Source organism: Dipodomys merriami, unplaced genomic scaffold (genome assembly GCF_024711535.1).
Source record: "Dipodomys merriami isolate MVZ:Mamm:240054 unplaced genomic scaffold, mDipMer1.0.p SCAF_28, whole genome shotgun sequence".
Classification (NCBI taxonomy): domain Eukaryota; kingdom Metazoa; phylum Chordata; class Mammalia; order Rodentia; family Heteromyidae; genus Dipodomys; species Dipodomys merriami.
The window spans coordinates 6,236,355-6,264,226 of NW_027204270.1; the positions used below are offsets into that span (position 1 = coordinate 6,236,355).

General features: G+C 43.1%; 2 protein-coding genes across 4 annotated transcripts in view; one reads left to right on the forward strand and one right to left on the reverse strand.

Moving 5' to 3' along the window:
* Window positions 1-2,180: 2,180 nt before the first annotated feature.
* Lzic (leucine zipper and CTNNBIP1 domain containing) lies at window positions 2,181-14,924 on the reverse strand. 3 transcript variants are annotated; one of them, XM_070037317.1, is made up of 8 exons: window positions 14,865-14,907; window positions 14,098-14,159; window positions 11,146-11,254; window positions 9,156-9,291; window positions 8,637-8,735; window positions 4,918-5,013; window positions 4,696-4,777; window positions 2,181-2,772 (listed from the first exon to the last, which is right to left on the reverse strand). In XM_070037317.1, exons 3-8 carry the CDS (start codon window positions 11,244-11,246, stop codon window positions 2,714-2,716), a joined length of 573 nt encoding a protein of 190 aa, XP_069893418.1. In that variant the 5' UTR covers window positions 11,247-11,254; window positions 14,098-14,159; window positions 14,865-14,907; the 3' UTR covers window positions 2,181-2,713. The 3 variants fall into 3 exon arrangements, with proteins under 3 accessions (XP_069893418.1, XP_069893416.1, XP_069893417.1); XM_070037315.1 differs by lacking the exon at window positions 14,098-14,159 and having other exon boundaries at window positions 14,865-14,924; XM_070037316.1 differs by lacking the exon at window positions 14,865-14,907 and having other exon boundaries at window positions 14,098-14,826.
* A 48-nt stretch (window positions 14,925-14,972) lies between these two features.
* The window catches only part of Nmnat1 (nicotinamide nucleotide adenylyltransferase 1), a 29,616-nt gene continuing 16,716 nt past the window's right edge, over window positions 14,973-27,872 (forward strand). Inside the window, exons 1-2 of the mRNA XM_070037314.1 lie at window positions 14,973-15,180; window positions 27,060-27,121. The gene's annotated coding sequence lies outside the window, so the exon portion shown is untranslated. The remainder of the gene's footprint in view (window positions 15,181-27,059; window positions 27,122-27,872) is intronic.

Here is a 27,872-nt window from a genome sequence, read left to right on the forward strand (position 1 = left end):
GCTATAAAAAGGAACCAAAGCTGGGTGCTGGTGGCTCACATCTGTAATCACAGTACTTAGGAGGCTGAAATTAGAGGAGTGTGATTCAAAGCCATTCTGGGCAGAATAGTCTGCAAGACTCCACCTTCCATTAATTAGTGAAATATGGGAATGGAGGTATAGCTCAAGTGGAAGAGCATCAGCTGAGCAAGCAAAGCTGAGCAAGTATAAGGCTATGAGTTCAACCCCCAGTACCAGTGCAAATAAAAATGAAACAAGGGGGCTGGGAAGGTGGCTCAGTGGTAGAATGCTTGCCTTGCATGCATGAGGCCCTGGATTCGATTCTTCAGCACCACATAAGCAGAAAAAAAAAGCCGGAAGTGGCGCTGTGGCTCAAGTGGTAGAGCGCTAGCCTTGAGCTAAAGAGCTGAGGGACAGTGCCCAGGCCCAGAATTCAGGCCCACGACTGGATCCAAAAAATAAATAAATAAATAAATAAAAATAAAAATGAAACAAAACATACAAACTCCCTAAGTATCAAGTATTGAAACATGCTACAATGTGGATTAACTCTGAAAATATTGTGCTAAGTGGAAGAAGTTAGACACACAGCAAGGTTACATATCATATTATTCCATTTATATCATATAGCTCAAATACAGAAACAGTAAATTTATGATTTCTGGAGGGCTGGGAAAAGGAAATAATTGCTTAGTTGGAAGGTAAAAGGAATGTTTTGGAACTATAGGCAGCAGGTGAATGTACCAACTGCCATTCAACTATATACTTAATAGTACGTTTTACATTCATGTAAATTCCATTACCAGTTAAAAATCAAGAAAAATGAAATCATGGTAAATACCTGCAAAGCCCTGGATGATAGCAGGCAATCTGCTTTTTTTTTCCTTCTTTCTGTTCTTTTTTTTTGTTGGTCATGGGGCTTGAAATCTGGGCCTGATGCTGTCCTTCAGCTCTTCAGCTCAAGACTAGCGCTCTACCACTTGAGCCATAGCACCACTTCTGGTTTTCTGGTAGTTTATTGGAGAAAAGCGTCTCGTAGACTTTCCTTCCCTGGCTGGCTTTGAACTGTGATCCTCAAAATCTTAGCCTCCTAAGTAGCTAGGATTACAGGTGTGAGCCACCGGCGCCGGGCTGCTTTTTCTTGGTTTGTCACAAATTATGTTTGTTTTTGATTATCACAAGCTAATATATATAAATATATAAAGAACCCATCAGCTAGACACAGTGGTGTGCCTGTACTTACAGCCTCTTGGAAGGCTGAAGCAGGAGGATTGCTTAAGCCCAGGAGTTTAAGGCCAGCCTGGGTCACATAGAGAGATCCTGTCTCAACAAAAAACAAGAACAGTAACTATTCCAAATAAGGCATTAATATAGTTCAGGTCCCCTAATCTGTCCAGTTGGCAAAGCACCTAATAGAATTTAAGTATATACAAAGCATTAAAAATGTTTTTAATTTGTATAAAGTGTAAAGAAAGAGTACTGAGAAACACATTTTGGAAGACAGAATGACCAAACCCTAGGAAAAAACCAATGTACATACACAGGAACAGGTCTGAACATACATCATGTACAGAGATGTCAACACTCTGGAGAGAAGCTTGTTTTTCCTCATAACTTATTTTATGCTTCTCCACAAACTGAAGAACAGATGCAGCTCACTGTTGCCACCCTCTGAGTCTGGCAGGAGGTCATCCTGGGAGGGCCTGAACTGCCACTTCCTATTGCTTCCGCAGTGAAACAGCGCAAGAGGTTAAGTTACTTCAGGAGATTCTCAACAGGGATCTCATTGTTCCAAGTTAGAAATTCAGAGACACAAGGGCCCCATTCATGGCAGGGCTCACAGGCTAGGGAATAGTCTCTTAGTGCCCAGTCAATGCTGGGTTAGGCCTCAGTTTTCATAGACACTAACTTGCACAAGTACAAGTTCATAATTTTTCAAAAATGGTACCAAGCGGGAGAGAGAGAGAGAGAGAATTCAGGGGGTAATAAACTGTAAGGACCCATGAGTCTTGTCCTTGTCCCCAGCTCTGTCTGATGTGTCTTCAGCAAATCACTTGCTCTTTCTAAATCGTTCCTTGTTTGTATTAAAATGATTTCTAACATCACTGATGCTCTGAAACTATGAGCAACAGGAGGGCTAGTGAAGTTGCTGATAGAAATCAGTTATGAATGGAAAAGAATCAATAACTCACATCTTTTTATTACCCATCAGCACTTAAAACCAAAAAGCCTGGGCAAAACCCAGTGCTTGGGAGGCTGAGGCTTCACTGTCACCGGTTTAGGCTGGCATGGGCTACACAGTGAGTTTGAAGCCACTTTAGGCTACAGAGTGAGACACTCCTGCCCACCTCCCTCCAAAAAAATCATTCCCCAAATAAATGGGAAGAGACCTCTAAAACCAAACCTATACCCCTCTCCCCAAAGCAAAAGAGCTTTAGTAGAGGCAGAAGTCTATGTTCTCTGTTGAACAAACAAATCATAATGAATCAAGTCCAATGAGTCTTAGGTCTAGAGTCACTCAGCAAGGAGCCCTGCACAGAGAGAGGTGAGGAAGACCATAAACAGCAGCCATAGTACGTCTGTCTCCATGTTACCTAGTCCCAGGATGCAAATGTGCTTTCAGAGTATCTGTTTCTTTGCAGTGACTCAGAATCCTCAGAACACACCACCATTTACAGGAGGAATGTGTTCAGTGTACCAGCTCCCACACTTGTTACTTTTGGGCTTTTTCCATCTCAAAACTGGCCAGAGCAAGGACTTTGTCTCCAGAGCCTAAGGAAAAAAACATAGTAAGTTTTTTTTTTCAAATGCATGTACAATTCTAAGTAAAGGTAGGTTAATTCTAGGTATAGATATTGAAACAAAAATCAGAATTAGTAGGGGGGTAGGGGGAGGATGAGAAGGGATGGGAAGGGGAAACAAAGGAGGAAGCTACAATGCTTGATAAGAAATGTACTCATTATCTTGCCCATGTAATTGTAACCCCTCTGTACAGTATTTTCGCAATTAAAAAAAAATCAGAATTAGGGGCTAGGAAGGTGGCTCAGTGGTAGAGCACTTGCCTTGCATGCATGAGACCCTGGGTTCTATTCCTCAGCACCACATAAGCAAAAAGAAAAAAGCCCGAAGTGGCACTGTGGCTCAAGTGGTAGAACGCTAGCCTTGAGCTGAAGAGCTCAGGGACAGCGCCCAGGCCCAGATTTAAGGCGCCACGACCGGACCCAAAAAAAAAAAAAGTTTAAGGGACAGTGGCCAGGCCCTGAGTTCAAGCCCCAGTACTGGCACATGCCCATACACATATAAACACACACAAGAAAGTAATTGTGGAGTCTCTCAAAGGTTTATCTCAACCATGCTCTTTGTCTATGAAGCTGCAATACATGCCCAGTTTTTAGATCTATGAGAACAAGGGGCTGATGGGTGGTGATATGTGTTTAGCCTGCATGAGACTCTGATTCAATCACCAGTTCCATAAAAACAAACAAACAAACAAAAAAAGGTATGGTTCAAATGATACTGCATTTGCCTATCAAGTTTGCCTGGATTCAAACCCCAGTACTACCAATAAAAAAGCTGTGTTTAGGTGGGTCACTGGTGGTTCATGCCTGTAATCCTAGCTACTCAAGAGGCTGAGATCTGAGGATCACGATTCAAAGCCAGCCAGGCAGGAAAGGCCATGAGACTCTTATCTCCAATGAACCACCAGAAAACCAGAAGTGGTGCTGTGACTCAAGTGGTAGAGCTCTTTCCTTGAGCTGAAGAGCTGAGGCACAGTGCAGGGCCTAGAGTTCAAGCCCCATGACTGACAAAACAAAACAAAACAAAACAAAACAAAAAAACTCACGCACCATGAGACTAAGACTAAAGGAGGAAACACTTAGGGAGAAACACACAGGTGTAATGCTTCTGTGTCTCTAATTGTGTAATATTTATCAAAATGAAACCCAGAAAATGGAAACAAGGATTTTGCTTTCTTTTTCTTTTCTGTCTTGTTGGTTCATTTTTCCACCTTTGGGGAGCCCAAAAATGGAGGGACATAGGGTGAATGAATGAAGCAGTGGTACTCAGTAGAAACTATGTTAAAAGTGAACTGTAACAACTTGTGGATAGAGATGGGAGGGGAAAACTAGGAGTGAACAAAGTAAGGAGTGACACCTTCCAGAGAGAAATGTACTCATTACCTGACTTAAGTGATGATAACCCTTCTGTACATCACCTTTATAACACTTTTTAAAAAAAGGAGGCATAGAAGTAGGTCATTTCTTTCTTTTTTTTTTTGGAGTCCGGTCGTGGGGCCTGAACTCTGGGCCTGGGTACTGTCCCTCAGCTCTTCAGCTCAAGGCTAGTACTCTACCACTTGAGCCATAGCGCCACTTCCGGCTTTTTTCTTTTTGCTTATGTGGTGCTGAGGAATCGAACCCAGGGCCTCAGGCATGCAAGGCAAGCACTCTACCACTGAGCCACCTTCCCAGCCTGAAGTAGGTCATTTTTTTCACAACCATTTTTACTTTTTAAATGTCATGAACATAGATCGATGTTAAGTATATAACCAAACTGTAGAATACTATATAAAGGAATACTATACAGTAATGGAAAGGAATGAGCTACTGCTTCATGAGCATATTATAAATATATCACATTGAGTAAAATTTATAAAAGAAGGAAAAGGGAAGAACCAATCATGAGAGCACTCACCAAGGTCTGTTGAGACTTTCTCAAACTGGCTCAGGACAGCACTAGCATTTACTGACAAGAAGGTCTCATCATCTGCAGTCAGCTAGAAAAGGGTTCAAATGTCACAAGTGGCTTCTTGAATCATACTTAAGAAGATCTGAGGGCTACAAACTATATCATAGCTCAAGAAGTTTTATAACAAATACCAACTGTTTCATTTGTCTGATACATTAAATATAGTACCTTCTCTCCAAGTTTCCTGAGAGCCGTTAGTATCTCCACTTTCTGTTGAGTATATAGGTCTTTTTCCAGTTTTCCTACCATCAGATCTCTATCCATCTATAATAGATAAATGAACACAAGGCATATGTAAGGGAAAAACACTGCATAAAATTCAGTGTTTCAGACCTACTTTTTTAAAGAACCCATGTATAATATTAATAATATTTAATAGTATAACTATAGAAATAACCCAAAGGAACATTGAGAGCAACAATATGTATCATTTTAATAAATATAATGCTGGACATAATCACTGTTGGTTATAAACTCCACTGAAAGTAGGTCAATAGCTTTCTTTGAAAAGAAGCCATAATCCAAGAAATTATTAATACTTTTTTTTGTACCATACTAGGGCTTGAACTCAAGACTTCACTCTCTCACACTTAGCTTTTTAGATCAAGGGTGGCGCTATAGTTAAACCATATTATACTTCTAGTTTTTTGCTGGTTATTTACAGATAAGAGTCAATGTTTTTTCTGCTGAAGCTGGCTTTGAATCTCAATCCTCAGAACTCAGCCTCCTGGGTAGCTAGGATTAGAGGCAGAAGCCTCAGCACCTGGCTTTATAACTTTTTTTTTCCTAATTACAGTACAGTCTACACATTTGAATGAGATAATTAGCATTAGATTCCTAAAAGTTGTGTTAAATAACATCTCTCCACCAGAAACACTAATGTATAATCAATGCATTAATACTATTCTAAATGTTTAAAAAAATTTTTTTAATCCTGGGTACCAGATGCTTACAATGGTAATTCTAGCTATTTAAGAGGCTGAAATCTGAGGATCATGGTTTGAAGACAACCCAGGCAGGAAAGTCTGAGAGTCTTATCTCTAATTAAGTACCAAAAAGGCCAGAAGTGCAGTTGTGGCTCAAGTGGTAGAATGTGAGCATTGAGCAAAAAAGCTCAGGGACAGCACCCAGGCCCTGACTTCAAACCCCAGGATTGGCACATATAAATAAATAATTAATTAATAACAGTGCTGGGATCAAACTCTGGACCTTGTACATGCTGGGCAAGTGCTCCATTACTGAACTATTGCCAAGCTTATTTTCATATTAATTAATTATTGAGACAGGGTCTCCTATGGTATCTCGGCTAGCCTTAAACTTCTTCTTTTTTTTTTTGGGTCCAGTCGTGGGGCCTGAACTCTGGGCCTGGGCGCTGTCCCTCAGCTCTTCAGCTCAAGGTGAGAGCTCTACCACCTGAGCCACAGTGCCACTTCTGGCTTTTTTTCTTTTTGCTTATGTGGTGCTGAGGAATCGAACCCAGGGCCTCATGCATGCAAGGCAAGTGCTCTACCACTGACCCACCTTCCCAGCCCTAGCCTTAAACTTCTGGGCCAAGTGGTCTTTCTGCCTCTGCCTTCCAAGTAGCTGTAACTATAGGCACACTATTGTACCTGGCTTTTTTTTTTTTTTTTTTTTTTTTTGGGTCCGGACGTGGGGCCTGAACTCTGGGCCTGGGTGCTGTCCCTCAGCTCTTCAGCTCAAGGCTAGCGCTCTACCACTTGAGCCACAGCGCCACTTCCGGCTTTTTTCTTTTTGCGTATGTGGTGCTGAGGAATCGAACCCAGGGCCTCTGGCATGCAAGGCAAGCACTCTACCACTGAGCCACCTTCCCAGCCCTGTACCTGGCTTTTAAGTGCTTTTACATATATGACTTCATTAAATCCTCACAACAACTACAAGAGGTAGAGTCTACCATGATCACCTTTCTAAAGACAGACAAGGGGCTGGGAAGGTGGCTCAGTGGTAGAGTACATGCATGAGGCCCTGGGTTTGACTCCTCAGCACCACATAAGCAGAAAAAGCCAGAAGTGGCGCTGTGGCTCAAGTGGTAGAGCACTAGCCTTGAGCTGCAGAGCTCAGGGACAGAGCTCAGGCTCAGAGTTCAGGTCCCACGATGAAAAAAAAAAAAAAAAATTAGAGCTCTTTTGCCGGGTGCTGGTGGCTCACACCTGTAATCCTAGCTACTCAGGAGGCTGAAATCTGAGGATCACGGTTTAAATCCAGCCCTGGCAGGAAAGTCCATGAAACTCTTATCTCCAATAAACCACCAGAAAAGCGGAAGTAGTGCTGTAGCTCAAGTGGTAGAGAGCTAGCCTTGAGCTGAAAGTGTAGGGACAGCACCCGAGCCCAGAGTTCAAGCCCCATGACTGACCAAAAAATAAAATAAAAAAATGAAGACAGATAAATTGAGCTGGGCGCTGGTGGCTCATGCTTGTAATCCTAGCTACTCAGGAGGCTAAGATCTGAGGATTGCAGTTTAAAGCCAGCTTAGGCAGGAAAGTCTATGAGACTCTTATCTCCAGTAAACCACTCAGAAAAACCAGAAGTGGCACTGCGGCTCAAGTGGTAGAGCGCTAGCCTTGAGCTGAAGAGCTCACAAACGGCTGGGAAGGTGGCTCAGTGGTAGAGTGCTTGCCTTGAATGCATGAGGCCCTGGGTTCGATTCCTCAGCACCACATAAGCAGAAAAATCCAGAAATGGCACTATGGCTCAAGTGCTAGAGCACTAGCCTTGAGTTGAAGATTGAGTTGAAGAGCTGAGGGACAGTGCCCACGCCCAGAGTTTAGGCCCCATGACCGGCCAAAACAAACAAACGAACAACAACAACAAAAAAAGAATCTATGGGGCTGGGAAGATAGCTCAGTGGTAGAGTGCTTGCCTTGCATGCATGAGGCCCTGGGTTCAATTCCTCAGCACCACATAAGCAGAAAAAGCCAGAAGCGGCGCTGTGGCTCAAGTGGTAGAGTGCTAGCCTTGAGCTGAAGAGCTGAGGGGCAGCGCCCAGGCCCAGAGCTCAGGCCCCATGACTGGCAAAAAAAAAAGAAAAAGAAAAAGAAAAAGAGCTGAAGAGCTCACAAACGGTGCCCAGGCCCAGAGTTCAAGCCCCAAGACTGACAAAAAAACAAAACAAAACAAAACAAAAAAACAAAACAAGGAGGAACAAAGAGATTGAATAACTTGCCAAAGGTCACATATCTCAGCATGCAGAGCAGAGATTCAAATCCAGTCAAATCCATGTTTTTGGTCTTGTTTTGTTTTTGCAGTAATGGGGTTTGAACTCAGGACCTCACACTGGTTAAGCATGTCCTCTACTGCATGTATACTATACTGCATGCAGCTACTGCTTTAAAAGGGGTGCCCAGGCTGGTGTCAATCTGTGATCCTCCTAACCTCAACTTCCAAGTAGATAGTACTAAAAAAACATAACCAACCAGTGCTTGGCTCAAATCTATGCTCTTACTCATTACACTACTGAATTATCCATATTGCAAATAACTTGTTAGTCCTTAATTACATTCAAGTCTATAAACTGTAGAGGTTCATAAAGGTGCTTGAAATTCTTAGAGACAATAGGCCAAACATGCCTAAGAGAATGGTGCTCATGCATTCTCAATGGAATTTCAGATTAGGGCTCTAGATGCAGTTAGAACATTAAAGCCAGAGTCCAAGCACAATTGTTCTGGGACCAGTGAAACTGCTGTACACTTTAAACATCCACATTTACTATCAACTATAATTGCTCATGGTTTGAATTTTGTCAGAAAATTGCAGGCCGTAGTTCTAAAATCAACTGGCCAATTTTAAAACTGTAGACCATCACAATAAGCAAATTCTTGAGCTACAGAAGTAAAACACACAACAATTAGAACAATTTAAATAAGCTTTACCTCTGCTAACCTGGTCCGGAGCTGACCTGGTTGTTTCTTTGCAAACAATCTGATGACCTCTGGAGTTTTAAAGGCCTGGCTGATAGCTGCCTGAATAGCCTAGACACACAGGAAGACAAAAACAAAAACATTCCAAAGAATCAGATTTGCAAAAACAGACTGATGAATCTTTTCCAATAAATCTTTAGACATCAAACAACTGCAATATCAGTTTTCATTTTCTACTTCTGTGTATGCCACTGGAGCCAAATACATAACTAAATGAAGATTTGAAAGATACATATATCCTATTTCATGCACTAGGTAGACAATAATCAAGAAATTATATATATATATATATATATATATATGTATGTATATATATATATATCTGTATATATATATATGTTCTTTCTTTTGCAGTGCTGGGAATGGAACACTGGGCCTTATACATACTAGGCAAGCCCTCTACTGCTAAGCTATACCGTCAAAGCTACATTTTCTTTCACAGAAGAAAAAAAACAACGAAAATGTGCTTACCAGCTGCATTCCACTTAGTTCATCTACCAAAGTCATATTTCCAGACATAATTTTCTTCAGTGAATCATTAAATTCACTTAGCTGCTCCAGAGTTTCCTTTTTGGTTTCTTCATATTCATCCTCATCAAGCTCTTCTCTGAAGTACAGTAAATACAATCATGCAGAAAAATAAAGATTTCCAAGTGAAAAAAAGCTATTTTAGTACTTACACATGAGAGAATGTCTTAAGAAAACATCACAATGCTAAAGACAGATGTGCCCAAATAGTTGTTAACACTTGGACGTGGTTCCTTTAGTATTACTTTTTTCTCTCTTTTGTGCCAGTAGTAGAGCCTGGTGCTGTCCCTAAGCTTCTTTTGGCTCAAGGCTAGCACTCTATCACTTGAGGCACAGCTCCACTTCCAGCTTTTTGGTGGTTAATTGTTGGTAAGAGTTTTACAAACTTTCCTGCCCAGACTGGCTTCCAACTATGATTCACAGATCTCAGCCTCTGAAGTAGTTAAGATTAACAGACATGACTGTTGATGATTGAACCAAGACCAGGAACAATAACACGAGTTGTTCCACTGAGTGAAACCACCAGTCCCTAGTCATTTTTCTTCTACCAAAATAAGGCACAGTAAAACCACACAATAGCTTTTCTTTAAACTCTCAGTGAATAACCTTGGGCAAGATACTGAACACAGCTAAGCCTCAGTTTATCTAAAAAGCTTTGGGTAATTATGGTACCTATTTAATAGGGTTGCTATGAGCACTAAATAAGATAAAAGAAAGTGCTTGGCACATATAGTAACAGGTAAATAGCTGTGGTTATTAACATCATCAGTAATGGCAGGGAAGATTTTGTGTGTCCTCCAAAACAACAGCAATGCAGTACATGCCATCCGAGTAGGAGGTTATTTTTATTCACCAAGCAGGCCACTTATTAAATATTTACAAAGTTACAACAGCTGCTACTTAGTGATCGACCACTTACAGAGCACCTGTGCTGGGCCAAGCATGGTGTCCTCCACTTCATTTACAATATTTACACTCCAGCAAAGCTCTTAAATATTCAATAAACAATCTTGTTCTTTTTTTTTTTTTTTTTTTTTGGTGCCAGTCTTGGGGCTTGTACTCAGGACCCAGGTGCTGTCCCTGAGTCTCTGAGCTTTAATGTTCAAGGCTAGGCCTCTACCACTGGTCCACAACTCCACTTATACAATTTTTTGATGCTTAATTGGAGATAAGAGTCTCATGGATTTTCCTTTCCAGGCTGGCTTGGAAACATGATCCTCCGATCTCAGCCTCTTGAGTAAACAGGGTTACAGGAGTGAGCTACTGGCACCAGCAATTTCTTTTTTTTCTCAAGTGCTAGGGACTGAACCCAGGCCTCAGCATGCTAAGCACCCATTCTTCTACTGAACTACTCTTAGCCCAGTCTGTCTTTGAATATACACCAAGAGTTCATACCAAGCATGGCTGTTTAAATATTAAAGACCAAATAGGTAGCTGGGCATCAGTGTCTCATGCCTATAACCCTAGCTACTCAGAAGGCTGAGATCTGAGGATTACAATTCAAAGCTAGCCCAAGCAGGAAAGTCATGAGACTCTTATTTCCAATTAAGCAACAAAAAAAGCCAGAAGCTGTGACCCAAGTGGCAGAATGCTAGCCTTGAGTAAAAGAGCTCAGGGACAGAACCCCGGTGCTGAGTTCAAATCCCAGGACTGGCACAGACACATAACGACAATGTAATGTTATTAATTCTACTTCAAGGAGGTTAAGCTTTTTGCCAAGTTCACATGCACTTAGTAATTACCTGAAAGACTTCCACATTCCAGGATTTACGACTGCAAAACCTGCACTAAATTTACACTTCTAACAGACAAAACACTGAAAAATACTACAGAGGAAAGCAAAATTACACATGGGCCTGCGTCCATGGAACTTGTAATCTAGCGATAGAAAAAAAGCATTTTATATCATAATAACACACAATTATACTATTACCTGCATTCCTCCAGATCTTGTAATTGCTGCATTAGTCTATCCAACTGTTCTTCTAAATTCTGCTTTAATTTGCTTGTCTCTGTCTTTCCTCTGGAAGCCATTTTAATCTCTATAGAATAATAAGCCACATATAGCATATTAATTTGGTTATTTGAAAAGAGTCAATGAATTAATGTAATTTTAAATTAAGTGAGTTTAGCAGGGTGCTGGTAGCTCATACCTGTAATCCTAGCTATTTGGTAGGCTGTGATATGAAGATCATGGTTTAAAGCCAGCCAGAGCAGGAAAGTCCATGAGACTCTTGTCTCTAATTAACCACCAGAAAACCAGAAATAGAGCTGTAGCTCAAAGTGGTAGAGCTCTATTCCTTCAGCAAAAGACTCAGAGATAGCACCCAGGCAATGAGTTCAAGCCCCATGATTGACAAAGAAAAAAAATTAAGTTTAACTTAAAGTTCTTTCTAAATTCCAGATATAGAAACAAGAGCTATTCAGATAAAGCCTCAGTTTGGATATAAAAGTTTCAACTCATTGCAGCAACACTCCACAGAAATGCCTTATAATTTCATTACAAGTCTTTGCTATTGATCCACATTAAATTTGAAATATGAACATATTGATTGTTTACGACTGGGACTTGAATTTGGTATATGAGATTTTTGCTCACTGGCTGGTGCTCTACCACTTCCAACCCAAATATACTTATTTATACAGAAATGGTCAGGGTGCTCCGGTGGTAGAGCGCCTGCCTAATAAGCGTGAAACACTAAGTTCAATCTCTAGCAATGTCAAAAAAAAAGTACATAGGAATTATTAAAATTTCCAGGTTTAGGGCTGGGAGCATAGTTCAATAGTAGAGTAAGCCTAAGGCTAGACTCAAATATCAGCACTAAAAAGAAACTACTTTTTTTTTTTTTGTCGTGGGGCCTGAACTCTGGCCTGGGCACTGTCCCTCAGCTCTTCAGCTCGAGGCTAGTGCTCTACCAGTTGAGTGCTCTACCAGTTGAGCCATAGCACCACTTCTGGCTTTTTCTGCTTATGTGGTGCTGAAGAATTGAACCCAGAGCCTCATGCATGAGGGGCAAGCACTCTACCACTGAGCAACCTTCCCAGCCCTACTCTCTTAGTCTATCCACACTGAATGTTCAAAACACATTGCACAATTTTTCTTCTTGTGTTGATGGAGACTGACCCCAGGACCTCCATGCTTGTCCAGCACACCTCTACCATTACTCCCAGCATTTCATATCTCCCTCTCCCTCCCCCCTCTCCTCCCCCCACCTCGTGTGTGTGCACACATGCACATACACACATGCACTTTTTTTGTAAGTGCATTTTGTAGCCTAGGCTAGCCACAAATTCAAAATTTCCACTTTTCTGGGATTACACTCATGTATAATACCCTGCTCTTTTGAGCCTCCATCATTTTCTACCAACTAGTAGAAATTCCTTTTTTTTTTTTTTTTTTTTTGTCGGTCGTGGGGCCTGAACTCTGGGCCTGAGTGTTGTCCCTCAGCTCTTCAGCTCAAGGCGAGCGCTCTACCACTTGAGCTACAGCGCCACTTCTGGTTTTCTGGTGGTTTATTGGAGATAGGAGTCTCACGGTCTTTCCTGCCCGGGCTGGCTTTGAACCGCGATCCTCAGATCTCAGCCTCCTGAGTAGCTAGGATTATAGGCGTGAGCCACCAGCGCCCAGCTCCAACTAGTAGAAATTCTAATCCATCCAAAGTCTAGGTTCATGTGTCACCTTCCTCCATTTAGGCCTTCTTTAATTTTCTCTCAATCATAAGGTGGTGCATTCTTTGAGAGGAAGGACTTTACCAATCCTGGGTAGAAAAAATGTATTGGGTAAACGAGTAATGAAAATTGTTTCTGTGTTGCATATTTTATTCTCAATTATCATCTATTTTTACCATGGGTTGTGCAATTTTAAAAATTAATTTATTGAGGCTGGGGATGTGGCTTAAGTGATAGGGTGCTTGCATGAAGTCCTGAGTTTCATTCCTCAGTACCACATAAACAGAAAAAGCTGGAAGTGGCTCTGTGGCTCAAGTGGTAGAGTGCTAGCCTTGAGCAAAAGAAGTTCAGAGACAGTGCCCAGGCCATGAGTTCAAGCCCCAAGACTGGCCAAAAAATAATATTTTATTGTAGCGCTGGGGATAGAACCTACAGTCTTGCACATCTTACTGAACCACATGCTAGGTTTGTCCATGATTTTATCACAGTTCATTGTTTGTCTATGTTTCTCTCCTGACTAAATTCTTGAGAGCTGAAATTTAGTTTAATTCTTCTGTTAGTCTCAACACTTAATACAAATATTTGAATGTGGGTCAAGTACAAAAAGGCTCAATGATTTTAAAATCTATTTAAACAACAACAACAACAACAAAATGGCATGGCTCAAGAGGCTCTGAATTCAATGTTCAGTACAGCCAAAAAAATTATTTTTAAGGGCTGGGAAGGTGGCTCAGTGGTAGAGCGCTTGTCTTGCATGCCTGAGGCCCTGGGTTCGATTCCTCAGCACCACATAGCAAAAAGAAAAAAGCCGGAAGTGGCGCTGTGGCTCAAGTGGTAGAGCACTAGCCTTGAGCTGAAGAGCTGAGGGACAGCACCCAGGTCCAGAGTTCAGGCCCCACGACCGGACCCCCCCAAAAAAATTATTTTTAAGGGTTAAAGACTGAACACAGGGTCTCATACTCATATGCTAATCAAGCACTCTCAATGAGTACACCACCTGTCCTCAACATATCTTAAAAGAGGCAAAGCTATTCTGAATAAATAGAGAAGATAGGGGCACTTTAAAAGCTGTCACCTGAAGCTATCCTAGAAAGATTTAACTCGCTGGCACCACCTGGTATTAAATAGAGGCAGTGCACTTTTTTTTTTTTAAACTAAACTACAGAAATGGCTGTCAAACCCTGTATGTACCTGGAAAGTCCTCATTCATGCTCACCTGTCTCCTAGTACATAGAATTCTGCAGTGCCGACAGCTCTCAATTGCATAAAACTCCAACCCTGGAAGTTCCAAGTGTGATCAGTTTGAGGAAAGCGAAGTTGTCTATCAGGACTACAAGAGGCTCGAAATTCAAGTCGCCTGGAGGTGAAAACTATTAACAAGCTGTTTTATTTGCTATAAACGGGCAGTCCAGTTTAGCTTGCACTTGAGCAGCCTGTAACTGGAACACACCCGTCAACTCTTTTTTATTTCTTTCCTTTTTTAAGTATTTTTTTATTGTAAAGATACTATAAAGAGGGGTTACAGTTACCCTTCAATTCTTTAGGAGGACAAGGACGTTTACTCCCTGGACGGCTTCTCCAGCAGCCTTTTTGATGTTTTTTTGTTTGTTTCTGTAACCGAGCCAGGAAGTGGACATGCCTTAAGAAACTGTCAAACTCAGAAGCCTCGTAAAGGGAAGGCGGAAAGCACACCTTTCCCTGCCTGGAGGTGAGCAGCGTTTGGTTTGGTATCAGACCATCGGCACCGGGATAGGGCCCGGCTCCAGCCACCGCCTCCAAGCCCATTCTCCGCCAGGGAACTTGAAGCTCGGGTTCAACTAGGCCTCAGTGGCCACTGGCGGTGGCCGGGAGCCCAACTCCCTCTAAATTCCTTTTGGTTTTCTCTCCTCAGAACCGGACCAACCTTCTCTAGACCCCAGGGTTCTCGGCCCGCCTCCCACTCGCCTGTAGCGCCCAGAGATTGGAACCAGGGACCCCGCCTACCTGAGATCTCCGGCCGGGCGGACCGAGCTGGAGGAGTATTTCCGCCGGACATAGGCACTTCCGGTTTCCAGTAACCAATAAGAATGCGAGCGCGGTGTTCCCCTCGCCCGCGTCCGGGTGGCGGCTAGCTCCTGGAGGACTGGGCCGTTTGGCAGTGAGAGCGTGGTAAGATCCCGGACCCGCCAGGAAACCCGGGTTCTTCAGGACTTTGCCACCTTTTGTGTCCTAGACAACGGCTGGGACCTTCAGAGGCAATGCCACTGTCCCCGAAGCAAGGCGATCATGTTTAGGTCTTTCTGTGGAATCCAAAACCTCGGTCAGTTTCCCCCGTGACCTTTGCTACATTCGAATTCACTGGGGGGGGGGGGGCGAGTTGGGGGGCAGAGATGAGGGTTGCTTCCCTTTCTAGAGGCGTCTTGAGCAGTAACTCTTGGGCTTGGCTGGGAGGTGGGGAGGGAGAAGCCCTCCATTGTGAAGGGTTGGTCCCTTCTCGTCCTGACTACTTCTAAATCTGTGAAGCACGCATTCAAAAGCCTTGAGGGGCATGGCTCAGTGGCACATCTACAAGTTGGTCACTTGTTTACGATGCTTGAGGCCTTGGGTTTGATCTCCAGAGCCACAAACACAAGCACACCTGCCCAGGGTGTTCTCAACACACTCTCCAAGAAAGAGGCAACTAGTTGTTTGGCATCACTTTAACAGTTAACCAGAAGTTGAGACCATCTTCCTGAAAAGGCAATGCAGGGTGGTCCACAGGACATCCCGGGTGTCTGCAACATAATTCGTGCAGAGATTTGGTCATTCAACTTTGTATTTCAACTACTCAGGACAATTGACCAACTTTGATTATTATAAAACTCTGCAGAATGAATTGTTCCTGCCGAGTTTTGCCTTATCACCAATTGTTTTCCAGAGGTACAGTTTGATTAGGAAACCACATTCTTAGCCAGTGATAGCCCTACGTTGATAAATGTTTCAGATTCAGTGAAAGTGCCTCTTATGTTAATGCAGTTATTTTGAATTTTCATATATGAATATGTGTGTCAATGTTTTGGGTAAAATGCAACTCAGTGGTACTTCATGTAAGGAAACTTCCATCTCAGTGATAATAGAAATAAAAATGGGGGGGTGGCTGGGAAGATGGTTCAGTGGTAGAGTGCTTGCCTTGTATGATGAGGCCCTTGGTTCGATTCCTCAGCATCACATAAGCCCGAAGTGGTGCTGTGGCTCAGTGGTTGGGCACTAGCTTAGAGCTGAAGAGCTGAGGGACAGCACCTAGGCCTAGAGTTCAGGCCCCACGACCAACAAAAAAATAAACAAAATAAATAAATAAAACAGGGGAGAGAGAGTGAGCTTTTCAGGTATAAATTTAAATATAAATTTAATTTAATTCAGTTTAAATGTAAATTTAAATATAAATTGAAATTGAAAAGGAGAAAGCGTGTTAGGGCCGGGCGCTGGTGGCTCACGCCTGTAATCCTAGCTACTCAGGAGGCTGAGATCTGAGGATCGTGGTTCAAAGCCAGCCCGGGCAGGAGAGACCATGAGACTCCTATCTCCAATAAACCACCAGAAAACCGGAAGTGGCGCTGTGGCTCAAGTGGTAGAGCGCTTGCCTTGAGCTGAAGAGCTGAGGGACAGCGCCCAGGCCCAGAGTTCAAACCCCACGACCGACAAAAAAAAAAAAAAAAAAAAAGAAAGCGTGTTAGGGGCAGACTGATGAATGGATTCTGTCACCTGACAGAGAAAAAGAACAGACCTTGGGTTGGAATATAGCTCAGTGATAAAGCACTTGCGTATGATGCATGAGGCCCTGGGTTTGATCTCCAGTGCCACAAAAACAAAGGTACTCAGGCGTTTTATTGGGTTGCTGGAGTAGTCTGGGTGGTCTGGCAATGACATTTGTAAAGTTTATTCCTTGTGTTTCAAGAAATTTTTTTCTCCCATAAGATATGGATCTGTAGCCACTTTGTCTTTGGAGATGAAACTATGGTGCAACCCTCTACCTAGAGTAAGTAGTGGGATATACCAGGTCCATGTGGCCCCCACTTGTTATCCTAGCTATTCAAGAAGCTGAGATCTGAGAATCGCAGTTCGAAGCCATCCAGGACAGGAAAGTCAGTGAGACCTTATCTCAAATTAACCAGCAAAAAACCAGAAGTAGAGCGGTGGTTCAACTGGTAGAGCCACCAGCTTTGAATGAAATGTTTAAGGAACAGTGCCCATGATCTGAGTTCAAGCCCAAGTACCAGGACAAAAATAAAAGTGATGGGCAGGTTCTGGAGCTCTAATTTATAACCTCTTACCTACTACTAAGTAAAGCATATCTCCTCACTCTCGGTCAACAATATATGGAATATGCTCTCTCCCTTATCCTTCTACTGTGTGTATGTGCATATGCATGTGCGTGCCCTCACACATACATACACATGCACATGCAGCCATACTGAGGCTTGAACTCACAGCCTTGGCACTGTTCCTTCATTTTTTCACTCAAGACTGGTGCTCTGCCGCTTCAGCCACAGTTCTACTTCTGCCTTTTTGGTGATTAGTTGGACACAAAAGTCTCACAGACTTTTCTGCCTGGACTAGCTTTGAACTGGGATCCTCAATGGCTAGGATTACGGACTGTGAGCCACTGGTGCCTGGCCTGTCCAATTCTTCTTCCCATGAGAATCCTTGTTCTACCTCAACAGTGACAAACAGGATTAATATAAACAACACCCCCCCCCCCAAATGAGAAAATATACATGCTTTTTAACCACTTAGGAGAATTTTCTAAATAAGTACTTGCTCACGATGTACTTCCCGTAGTTTGATGATTGATAGACTAGTCTTTTCAGACATTTATGCTGGTTTAATGTGTGTCATCTTAGAAAATGTAAAGGAAAAGCCTTGCCATTTGTGCATCGTCAGTGCCTGCTCTTCTTCAGTAACAATCTTTTTTGCAGTTCTGTGCTAAGGATGTTCTTATGTGCCTTTGGGTTCTTAATAAGTGATGATAACATATTCGTAGGACATAAGTAGAAGAGATTGGTGCGAGTTCCATCTATGTAACAAAAATAGAACCCAAGCCTTCAGATGGGATGCAGAAAAGAAATTGGAGAAAGAAGAATGGTATGTTAAGTTGGTAGTCACTGGAGGCAAGACGAAGGAAAGTAACTTCAGAACTGAGAATCCTAACTGGGAAACCAGATGACTGCTACTGGACAGCTGAAGGAGTTTAGAACATGTCATCTTGGACTTGGCATGGGAGCTGAGATAGGGAAAGTGCTGAGGCAGATGAAACTTGAGTGACGACTCTGAACACTTGGAACTTTCATTATTTATTTATCCAGTGCTGGGGATTGAACCCAGGGCCTCTTGCATGTGAGGCTAATGTACAATTGGCCTATGCCCTCAGCTGAACTTTTAAATGCCAGCAGATGGCTTGTGCCATTGTTGCACCAATCACGTATGATAGAGGAAAGCATGCATTTCTAGGATCAACATCCTCTGAGCAAGTTAACCTTCTGTTTCCTTGTCGGTATGAAGGTATGTGTGTAATAATCATTGGATATATCATAAGGCTTCTATGAATGTTTATAGATTGATGTGTCAAGTAAATATTCTTCCTTAACTGTAATATCCCATGAGAGATAGCATTCTGTATCTTGGACTTGTTTTTTTCTTTTCTTTTTTTTTCTTTTTTTTGCAGTTATGGGGCTTGAACTCTGGGCCTGGGTGCTGTCCCTCAGCTCTTCAGCTTAAGGCTAGTGCTCTACCACTTGAGCCACAGCGCCCTTCCAGTTTTCTGGTGGTTAATTGGAAATAAGAGTCTCACGGACTTTCTTGCCCAGGCTGGCTTTGAACCGCAATTCTCAGATCTCAGCCTCCTGAGTAGCTAGGATTACAGGCATGAGCCACCAGCAACCGTCTTGCTTTTATCTTTTCTTTTCCTTCCTTCCTTCCTTCCTTCCTTCCTTCCTTCCTTCCTTCCTTCCTTCCTTCCCTTCTTTCTTCCTTCCCTTCTTTCTTCCTTCCCTTCTTCCTTCCTTCCTTTCTTTCTTTCTTTCTTTCTTTCTTTCTTTCTTTCTTTCTTTCTTTCTTTCTTTCTTTCTTTCTTTCTTTCTTTCTTTCTTTCTTTCTTTCTTTCTCCAGTTCTCACTTGTTGCCTGGGCTGGCTGCAGAGTCATGATTCTCCTCCCTCAGGCTCCTGAAACTGGCAGCAACTTTGGTCTTAAATTTCCAGTCTCTAGCAATGCAATAAAATGAGTTTGTGTTTTTGTTGTTGTTGAGCCCCCAGTGCTGCAGTGCTTAGAGGTGGGGCTTTGAAGAGGTGTTTGGATGATGAGAGTTCTAACCTCATCCCTGAATTAATAAGCTTTGAGGGGAGACTTTTGGAGGCTGGCCTAGTTGGAGGAACTAGGTTACTGTGGTCAGATTGTTGAAGATAAGTAACTTTCGTTACCATATGCTTCTGCTATAATGTTCTATCTCAATATAGTCCAGAAACAAAAGAGAAAGTGACTATAGCCTGAAAACCTTTGAAACCATAAACCAAAAAAAACCCTTTCCTTCCTTAATTTGATTTCTCTCAGGAATTAAATCAGTTTCAGAAAGCTACGTGTGTGTGTGTGTGGTGTGTGTGTGTGTGTGTGTGTGTGTGTGTGTGTGTGTGTGTGTGTGTGTGTGTGTGTGTGTGTGTGTGTGTGTGTGTGTGTGTGTGTGTGTGTGTGTGTGTGTGTGTGTGTGTACTGGTCTGGGGCTTGAACTCAGGGCCTGGATGCTGTCCTTTAGCTTTTTTTTTTGCTCAAGGCTGGTACTCTACCATTTGAGCCTCAGCTCTACTTCCAGATTTGTTTGTTGTTGTGGGGGTTTTTGGTGATTACTTAGAGATAAGATCTCACAGACTTGCTGGACACCGGTGGCTCATGCCTGTAATCCTAGCTACTGAGGAGGCTGAGATCTGAGGATCATGGTTCAAAGCCAGCCCAGGCAGAAAAGTCCGTGAGACTCTTATCTCCAATAAACCACTAAAAACCAGAAGTGGTTCTGTGGCTTAAGCAGTAGAACGCTCGCCTTGAGCTGAAGAATGCAGAGACAGCACTCAAGCCCAGAGTTCAAGCCCCACAACTGACCAAAAAAAAAAAAAAAAAAGAGGGCTGGGAAGTTGGCTCAGTGGTAGAGCGCTTGCCTTGCATGCCTGAGGCCCTGGGTTCGATTCCTCAGCACCACATAAGCAAAAAAGAAAAAAGCCGGAAGTGGTGCTGTGGCTCAAGTGGTAGAGCGCTAGCCTTGAGCTGAAGAGCTGAGGGACAGCGCCCAGGCCCAGAGTTCAGGCCCCACGACCAGACCAAAAAAAAAAAAAAAAGTCTCACATTTATGCCCAGGCTAACTTCCAACCACAATCCTCAGATCTCAGCCTCCTCATAGCTAGGATTACAAGCACGAATCACCAGTGGCAGTCTCTAGTACTTACTTTTATAGCACTCTACCAAATACTACTAACTTCCTTGGGTTAAAAATAAGATTAGGCCTGGGAAGGTGGCTCAATGGCAGAGTGCTTCCCTTGCATGCATAAGGTCCTGGTTCGATTCCTCAGCACCACATAAGCAGAAAAAGCCAGAAGTGGTGCTGTGGCTCAAGTGGTAGGGCACTAGCCTTGAGCTGAAGAGCTGAGGGACAGAGCCCAGTCTCTGAGTTCAGGCCCCATGACAGACAAAAAAAAAAAAAAAAAGGATTTAGAAATATTACAGCCTTGAAAGCATTTACTAGTAATTCCAGCATCACACACAAAGATGAATTTAATTGGGAAGGCAGTCCTTGATTTTGGTTGGCTGATCCCTTTTTCTCCAGGGCTTATTAAGACTTAAAACAATTTTCTTCCAAATGGCTGTTGTCTTGACACATTTCTGTGCAGTGTGGGTGATAGAATAGATGGTCTCACTTGTCCACAACTGGCAGTGATGCTTGAACACTCTCAGCCTGCTCAGGTGTGTATCTGGGGCAGTAGACCATCAGGAACCAAGGGTGAGCTTCAGATCATTGGTTTAGCATCTCTCTTTCTCATCCTGGATAGCCAGATAAGCCCCATGCCTGAAAAAAGCACTGCAGGACAGAGAATGGAACCTCATTAAATAGATGGGAGAAAGTGGGATTTAAATTTTTTTAAATTATCTTTAAGTAGGTGTACAAAGAAGTTCCCATTCTACAAAACAGTATATGAATACAAGGTGTCTGACAATCTGAACCCTCTCCTTCCCTTACTCTGTAGCTCTTAGAGCTGCTGAGGTAAGAGCTAGGGCTTCCATTGCAATATCATGCTGTTTACAGTCCAGTGGTTACTTCCCTTGAAGGGGTGGCAAGATCGGACAAGGACAGGTTAGGCTTTGTTTACCTGTGAATACTAGGCTGTCCACTGACAGCAGAACAGACAAGTAGTAAAGTTCAGGGGTAGATTTTTCCTATAATCAAAAAGAAAAAAGTCAGCTGGGCACTGGTGGCTCACACCTGTAATCCTAGCTACTCAGGAGGCTGAGATCTGAGGATCATGGTTCAAAGCCAGCCTGGGCAGAAAAGTCCATGAAACTCTCATCTCCAATTAATCACCAGAAAACCGGAAGTAGTGCTGTGGATCAAAGTGGTAGAATGCTAGCCTTGATGGATAGCGCCCAAGTCCTGAGTTCAAGCCCGATAACCAACAAAAAGAAAGCATTTCAAGCACTAAAAAAATGTAGTTCAGTGATTGAATACTTGCCTGACACTAATGCAAGGCTTAGGTTTGATCCTCAGCACTGAAAAGAAAGATGTTTTTGCTACAGAGATTTAAGTGAAGGCCGGGCGCTGGTGGCTCACGCCTGTAATCCTAGCTACTCAGGAGGCTGAGATCTGAGGATCGCGGTTCAAAGCCAGCCCAGGCAGGAGAGACCGTGAGACTCCTATCTCCAATAAACCACCAGAAAACCGGAAGTGGCGCTGTAGCTCAAGTGGTAGAGCTCTCGCCTTGAGCTGAAGAGCTGAAGGACAGAGCCCAGGCCCAGAGTTCAAGCCCCACGGCCGACCAAAAAAAAAAAAAGAAAAAGAAAAAAAGAGATTTAAGTGAAGGTATAACAGATAGTATACAGATAGTATAACAGATAGGCATACTGCTTAATGTTACAAACCCAACTAATAGCTCCACTATTGATTAATATCTGCGTTTTAAAATGGTTGCCAGGCATTTAATGCCTTTAATTCTAGCTACTAAGAAGCCTAGGTCTGAGGAAAATGGTTCAAAGACAGCCTGGATAGACTGGGGAGACTCTTACCTCTTCTCAGCTACCAAAAAGCTGGAAGTAGAGCTGTACTCATGTGATAGAGTGCTACCCTTAAGTGAAAAAACAAAAAAAGCTAAGGGACAGTACCCACCCTTGAGTTCAAGCCCTCATGCTGGCATATACAAACAAAATAAAATAAAATAGTAGACCTAGGAATGTAGTTCGGTGGTAGAGCATTTGTCTACTATACTCAAAACCATGGGTTTGGTGCTCAATACCAAACAAATGAGAAAAGATAAAATTCTAGTGAAGTGGAACTCACCCACAGATAGGAAAATTGCTTGTGCAATTGTTTTGTGGGCTCAACCCCAGAGCCCTGAACATGCTAAGCATACCCTCTGCCACTGCTAACCCTCAGCTTTTGTTGTTGGTCATGGGGCTTGAACTCAGGACCTGGATGCTATCCCTGAACTCTTTTCCTCAAGGCTAGCATTCTATCACTTTGAGCCACAATCCCACTTCCGGTTTTCTGGTGGTTAATTGGACATAAGAGTCTCATAGGGGCTGGAGGGGTGGGGATCTGAGAATGTGACTTTGTGGTAGAGTGCATGCCTAGCATGCATGAAGCCCTGGGTTCAATTCTTCAGTACCACATAAACCGAAAAAGGTAAAAGTGGTGCTGTGGTTCAAGTGGTAGAGTACAAAAGAAGCCCAGGGACAGTGCCCAGGCCCTAAGTTCAAGCCCCAGAACTGACAAAAGAAAAAAAAAAGAGTCTCACGGGGACTTTTCTGCCCAGGCTGGCTTCAAACCCTGATCCTCAGATCTCAAGCGTTCTGAGTATCTAGGATTACAGGCGTGAGCCACCAGCAGCCAACAGCCCTTGCTATTTGTAGAATGTTTTAACTTTCCTAGAGTAGTGTTTTATGCATCTAATTAGGAATTCCATTTCTGCGTATCTCTGTATTTAGGATAAGTAGATAATAAATATTGATGACTAATTGTGTATTGTTTACAATCAAGCTTTCAGATTAAGCTGAGCCTATAAATCTTCAGGCGCTGGTGGCTTACGTCTGTACTCCTAGCTACTCAGGAAGCTGAGATCTGAGGATCGAGGTTCAAAGCCAGCATAGGCAGGAAAGTTCGTGAGACTCTTATCTCTAATTAGCCACCAAAAAACTGGAAGTGGTGCTGCGGCTTAAGTGGTAGAGCACTAGCCTTGGGCTGAAGAGTTCAGGGACAGCACTCAGGCCCAGAGTTCAAGCCCCATGACCAACCAAAAAAAGAAACATACACAGTCTGATGCCCAAACCGTGAAGCCCAAAGTGCACACTCCTTCCCTGAAGGACCCCACGCCCAGCACACAAAGCATCCCCTTCAGTGTCCGCGGGACTGGCTCCAACCGAGTCAGCAGCACGGTGAGTCCTAAAGGGACCTGGAATAGCATTAGTGTAGTAACTTACCAGCTCAGAAATGGATGCTTTTGCTCTTCTTTTTTGGTCATGGGGCCTGAATTCTAGGCCTAGGCACTGTCCCTCTGCTCTTCAGTTCAAGGCTAGCACTCTACCACTTGAGCCACAGCACCACTTCTGGCTTTTTCTGCTTATGTGGTGCTGAGGAATTGAACCAATGCAAGGCAGGCACTCTACCACTGAGCCAGCCTCTTTTTTTTTTTTTTTTGAGACAAGCCTCACTATGTAGCTTAGATTGGCCTCAAACTTTCAATCCTCCTTACATCAGCCTCCTAAATGCTGGGATTGCAGGCATAAACCACCATGGCCCACACTCAGAAGCATGTTCTCAAGTAGAATCCTAAATGTAATCTGTTTCTTGGCTTTGTATTGTGGAACATAAGTACTCACAACTTAAACAGACTGTCTTTTCTTTGATGCAGGTTGTGTGTTTATTAGCAATGCTGGTAATCATAAACATGATGCAAGCATTTCTGTCTATCGTCATAAATGATGAAAGAGAAGCTCAGAGAAGTCTGTTTGCACAGTGAATAATTGAACCAATCTCTAAGTCCACGTTCTTCCTTATTACACTGTGTTCTCTCTAGTGGAGCTGTAAGACTCTTGTCCTGTGAGAGTGGCTAAGGCACTTAATAACTGCTTACTTATAGTAAATTTTTGAGCTAGTTTGGTGCTAGATATCAAACCCAGGGCCTTCTGTATGCTACTGAACTGGACCCTACCCCTAAACATCATTTTTGTTTAAACTAGGTGTCACTTGTTACTTTTCTTTTTTTTAACTCAGGGCCTTGTGCTTGATTGACAGGTACTCTACCACTTGAGCCATGCCCTCAGTTCTTTTTGCTTTAGTTATTTGCAGATAGGGTCTTGCAGTTTTGCGCAAATAGCCTTGAACTGATCCTTCTACTTATAGCCTCCTACGTAGCTGGAAATGACAGGCATAAACCACCCTTTGCAGCTTATTTGCTGAGATGGAGTCTTGTTAACTTACCTGACCTGGAACTTTAATCCTCCCTACCTCTGCCTTCTTTTTCTTTTGTCAGTCATAGAGCGTGAACTCAGGGCCTGCATGCTGTCGCTGAGCTCTTTTGCTCAAGGCTAGTGCTCTACCACTTTGAGCCACAGCTCCACTTCCAGTTTTTTGAGTGGTTAATTGGAGCTAAGAGTCTTATGGGGACTTTTCTGCCTGGGTTGGCTTCAAACCGTAATCCTCCGATCTCAGCTTCCTGTGCAGCTGGGATTACAGGTGCAAGCCACTGGCTCGTGGTTCCTCTCTCTGCCTTCTGAGTAACTGGAATCATGGCATAAGCCATCAGACCTGGCTGGCCTAAATTGTGGACATCCCAGTTTGTGTACCGAGTATCATCTCCTGACCAATAACAACTTTAACACTATAAATAATTTTATGACACAAAGCATTTCTATTTAACTTAAGCAGGTTTCATATTCAAATTGTAGGACAACTACAGAAAGTACCAAGAAACATTTTAAAAACACACTTCATCTGTACTTTTTGTGTATGTTTGCCTGGCCTGGGGCCAGAATTCAGAGCTCTTGTTTGCATTTTTACTCAAGGCTGGTGCTCTACCACCTAAGCCACACCTCTACTTATGGCTTTTTGGTAGTTAATTAGAGATAAGAGTCTCATGGACTTTTCCACTCAGTCTGGCTTTGAACTGGGATTCTTAGATTTCAGCTTCCTCAGTGGCTAAGATTATACCACCAGTACCAGCTTCATCTGTATTTTATTTTATTTTATTTTACCGGTTGTGGTTCTTGAACTCAGGGTCTAGAAGCTGTTCCTGAACTTTTTTTTGCTCAAGGTTAGCACTCTACCACTTTGAGCCACAGTGCCACTTCTGGTTTTCTGGTAGTTAATTGGAGATAAGAGTATCATGGACTCTCCTGCCTGAGCTGGCTTTGAACCATGATCCTCAGAGCTCAGCCTCTTGAGTAGCTAGGATTACAGGTGTGAGCCACCAGTGCCCAGATTTTTAATCTGTATTTTAAAAGTGAGTTCCTCCCCCCCCCCTTCCCTTGGGGTCCAGTCTGACAGAAGAGCAAATCCATCTCTTAACCATTCTATACAGTGTTTGAGCAGTGTGAAGCCAACCAGGTTGAAAAGGAGAGGTTGACCGCAGTAGCGAGATGACCTCAGCCTATAAATCAATATTCTTTTTTTTTTTTTTTTTTTTTTGTCGGCCGTGGGGCTTGAACTCTGGGCCTGGGCGCTGTCCCTCAGCTCTTCAGCTCAAGGTGAGCGCTCTACCTACAGCGCCACTTCCGGTTTTCTGGTGGTTTATTGGAGATAGGAGTCTCACGGTCTCTCCTGCCTGGGCTGGCTTTGAACCGCGATCCTCAGATCTCAGCCTCCTGAGTAGCTAGGATTACAGGCGTGAGCCACCAGCGCCCGGCTAAATCAATATTCTTAATATTGTAGTTCATTACCTGTTCCAAGAAATCCACTAAACAAGTACTATACCAGAAGCCACCATCTTTAATCCTAAATTTGATGCTAAGTTCTTCTTGGCTCTTTGCAACTTCTATTTAGAAAATTAGTAATACAGGTATTAATAGTCAAAATTGCTAGACAAAATCTTTTTCTAGTTCATTCTATGGATAATTGGGCTAAAAAGAATACTTTGTGAAAATTCTGACCTAGCTGGGCTGGATTAAACTAATTACAATCAGTACCACAGCAATCCCTTCTTTCCTATCACTTAAAGAGATGTGTTTGTGTATGTATGCATGTATGTATGTGCGTGTGCTTGTGTATGTGTCTGTGTGTATACTCGCATGTGCCAATCCTGGAGCTTGAACTCAGGACCTAGACTCTGTTCCTGAGCTTTTTGTTCAAGGCTGGTGCTCTACCACTTGAGCCACAGCTCTACTTCTGGCTTTTTGGTAGTTATTGGAAATGAGTCTCCTGGACTTCCCTGCTTTAAACCACAGTCCTGAGATCGCAGCCTGAGTAACTCAATGCTGCCTCCCTACTACTTGAGCCACAGCTCTACTTTCAGCTTTTTGGTGATCAATGGAGATAAAAGTTTCACAGATTTTCCTTCCTGGGCTGGCTTTGAACCATCATCCTCAGATCCTAGCCTCCTGAGTAGCTAGGATTACAGGAATAAGCCACTGGCACCTGGCCCTTATTTTTTTGGTCGGTTGTGGGGCTTGAACTCAGGGCTTGGGTGCTGTCCCTGTGCTCTTTTGCTCAGTGCTAGTACTCTACCACTTTGAGCCACAGTGCCACTTCTAGTTTGGCAATTAATTGGAGATAAGAGTCTCACACACTTTCCTGCCTGGGCTGGCTTTGAACTGTGATCCTCAGATCTCAGCTTCCTGAGTAGCTAGGATTATAGGCATGGGACACCAGCGCCTGGCTTTTAAGTGGATTCTTAATTCTCACATTTTTAGATTTCAAGGGTTTAGGACTGCAGTTTTTTTCTCTAAATGGTCAAGTTGTATTTGCTTCCTTTACTCACAGTGTCATTAACTACCTGGCTGTTTGTGGCATCGAATCTGAAAGAAGATCCAATCATAATCTAGGTGAGTGTGCCTGTGTTGCCTTCCAGACGTTGGTTAATGCTAGACCCTTGGGACTGGCCCCTAGGGGATCCATAAATGGAGACATTGGTGCTCTTATTTTCTGTCTCCACTACTGGTTTCTTATACTGAAAGTGTTGATCAAAACAAATTCCACCTGCCCACTTCCTCGTCATCCTCACTGTATTGAGATTGTTAACTGGTGACTGCCACTGACAGTAAGAGCAGAGACAATGGGGCAGGCTGTTGTGAAAGATGTACTGGAGGTCACAGAGAGCATCCATACTACCTCCACAGGTAAGAACTGCATGCTGGCTGCTGCCTATAAGACCTTACTTCTGGGCTGGAGAGCCCCGCCTAGCAAGCCTGAGGTTCTGAGTTCAGTCCCTCATCCAAAGAATACAACTTACCTTAGCAGAATATAGAACTGGAGAAGCAAAGTCACGACCCCAAGGAAGATCACTGTCACCTGGCTGCATGGGACACAGAGAGTTACAGGTGGACATGCCTTGTCTACTGATAGTCCCCACTTCCATTTCGTGATAATTAAATCAGAGGTAAAACTCTAAAAGTAGCCAAGATGAATTCAGGTTCATCCCATTAGAATAAAATTATTATCTAATAATACTTCAATAGGAAGATTAATAGTACCATTTATTTTACCATTGATTGATTGATTGATATGGTTGTGGGACTTGAACTCAGGGCCTAAACACTGTTCCTGAGCCTCTTTGTGCTCAAGGCTAGTGCTCTA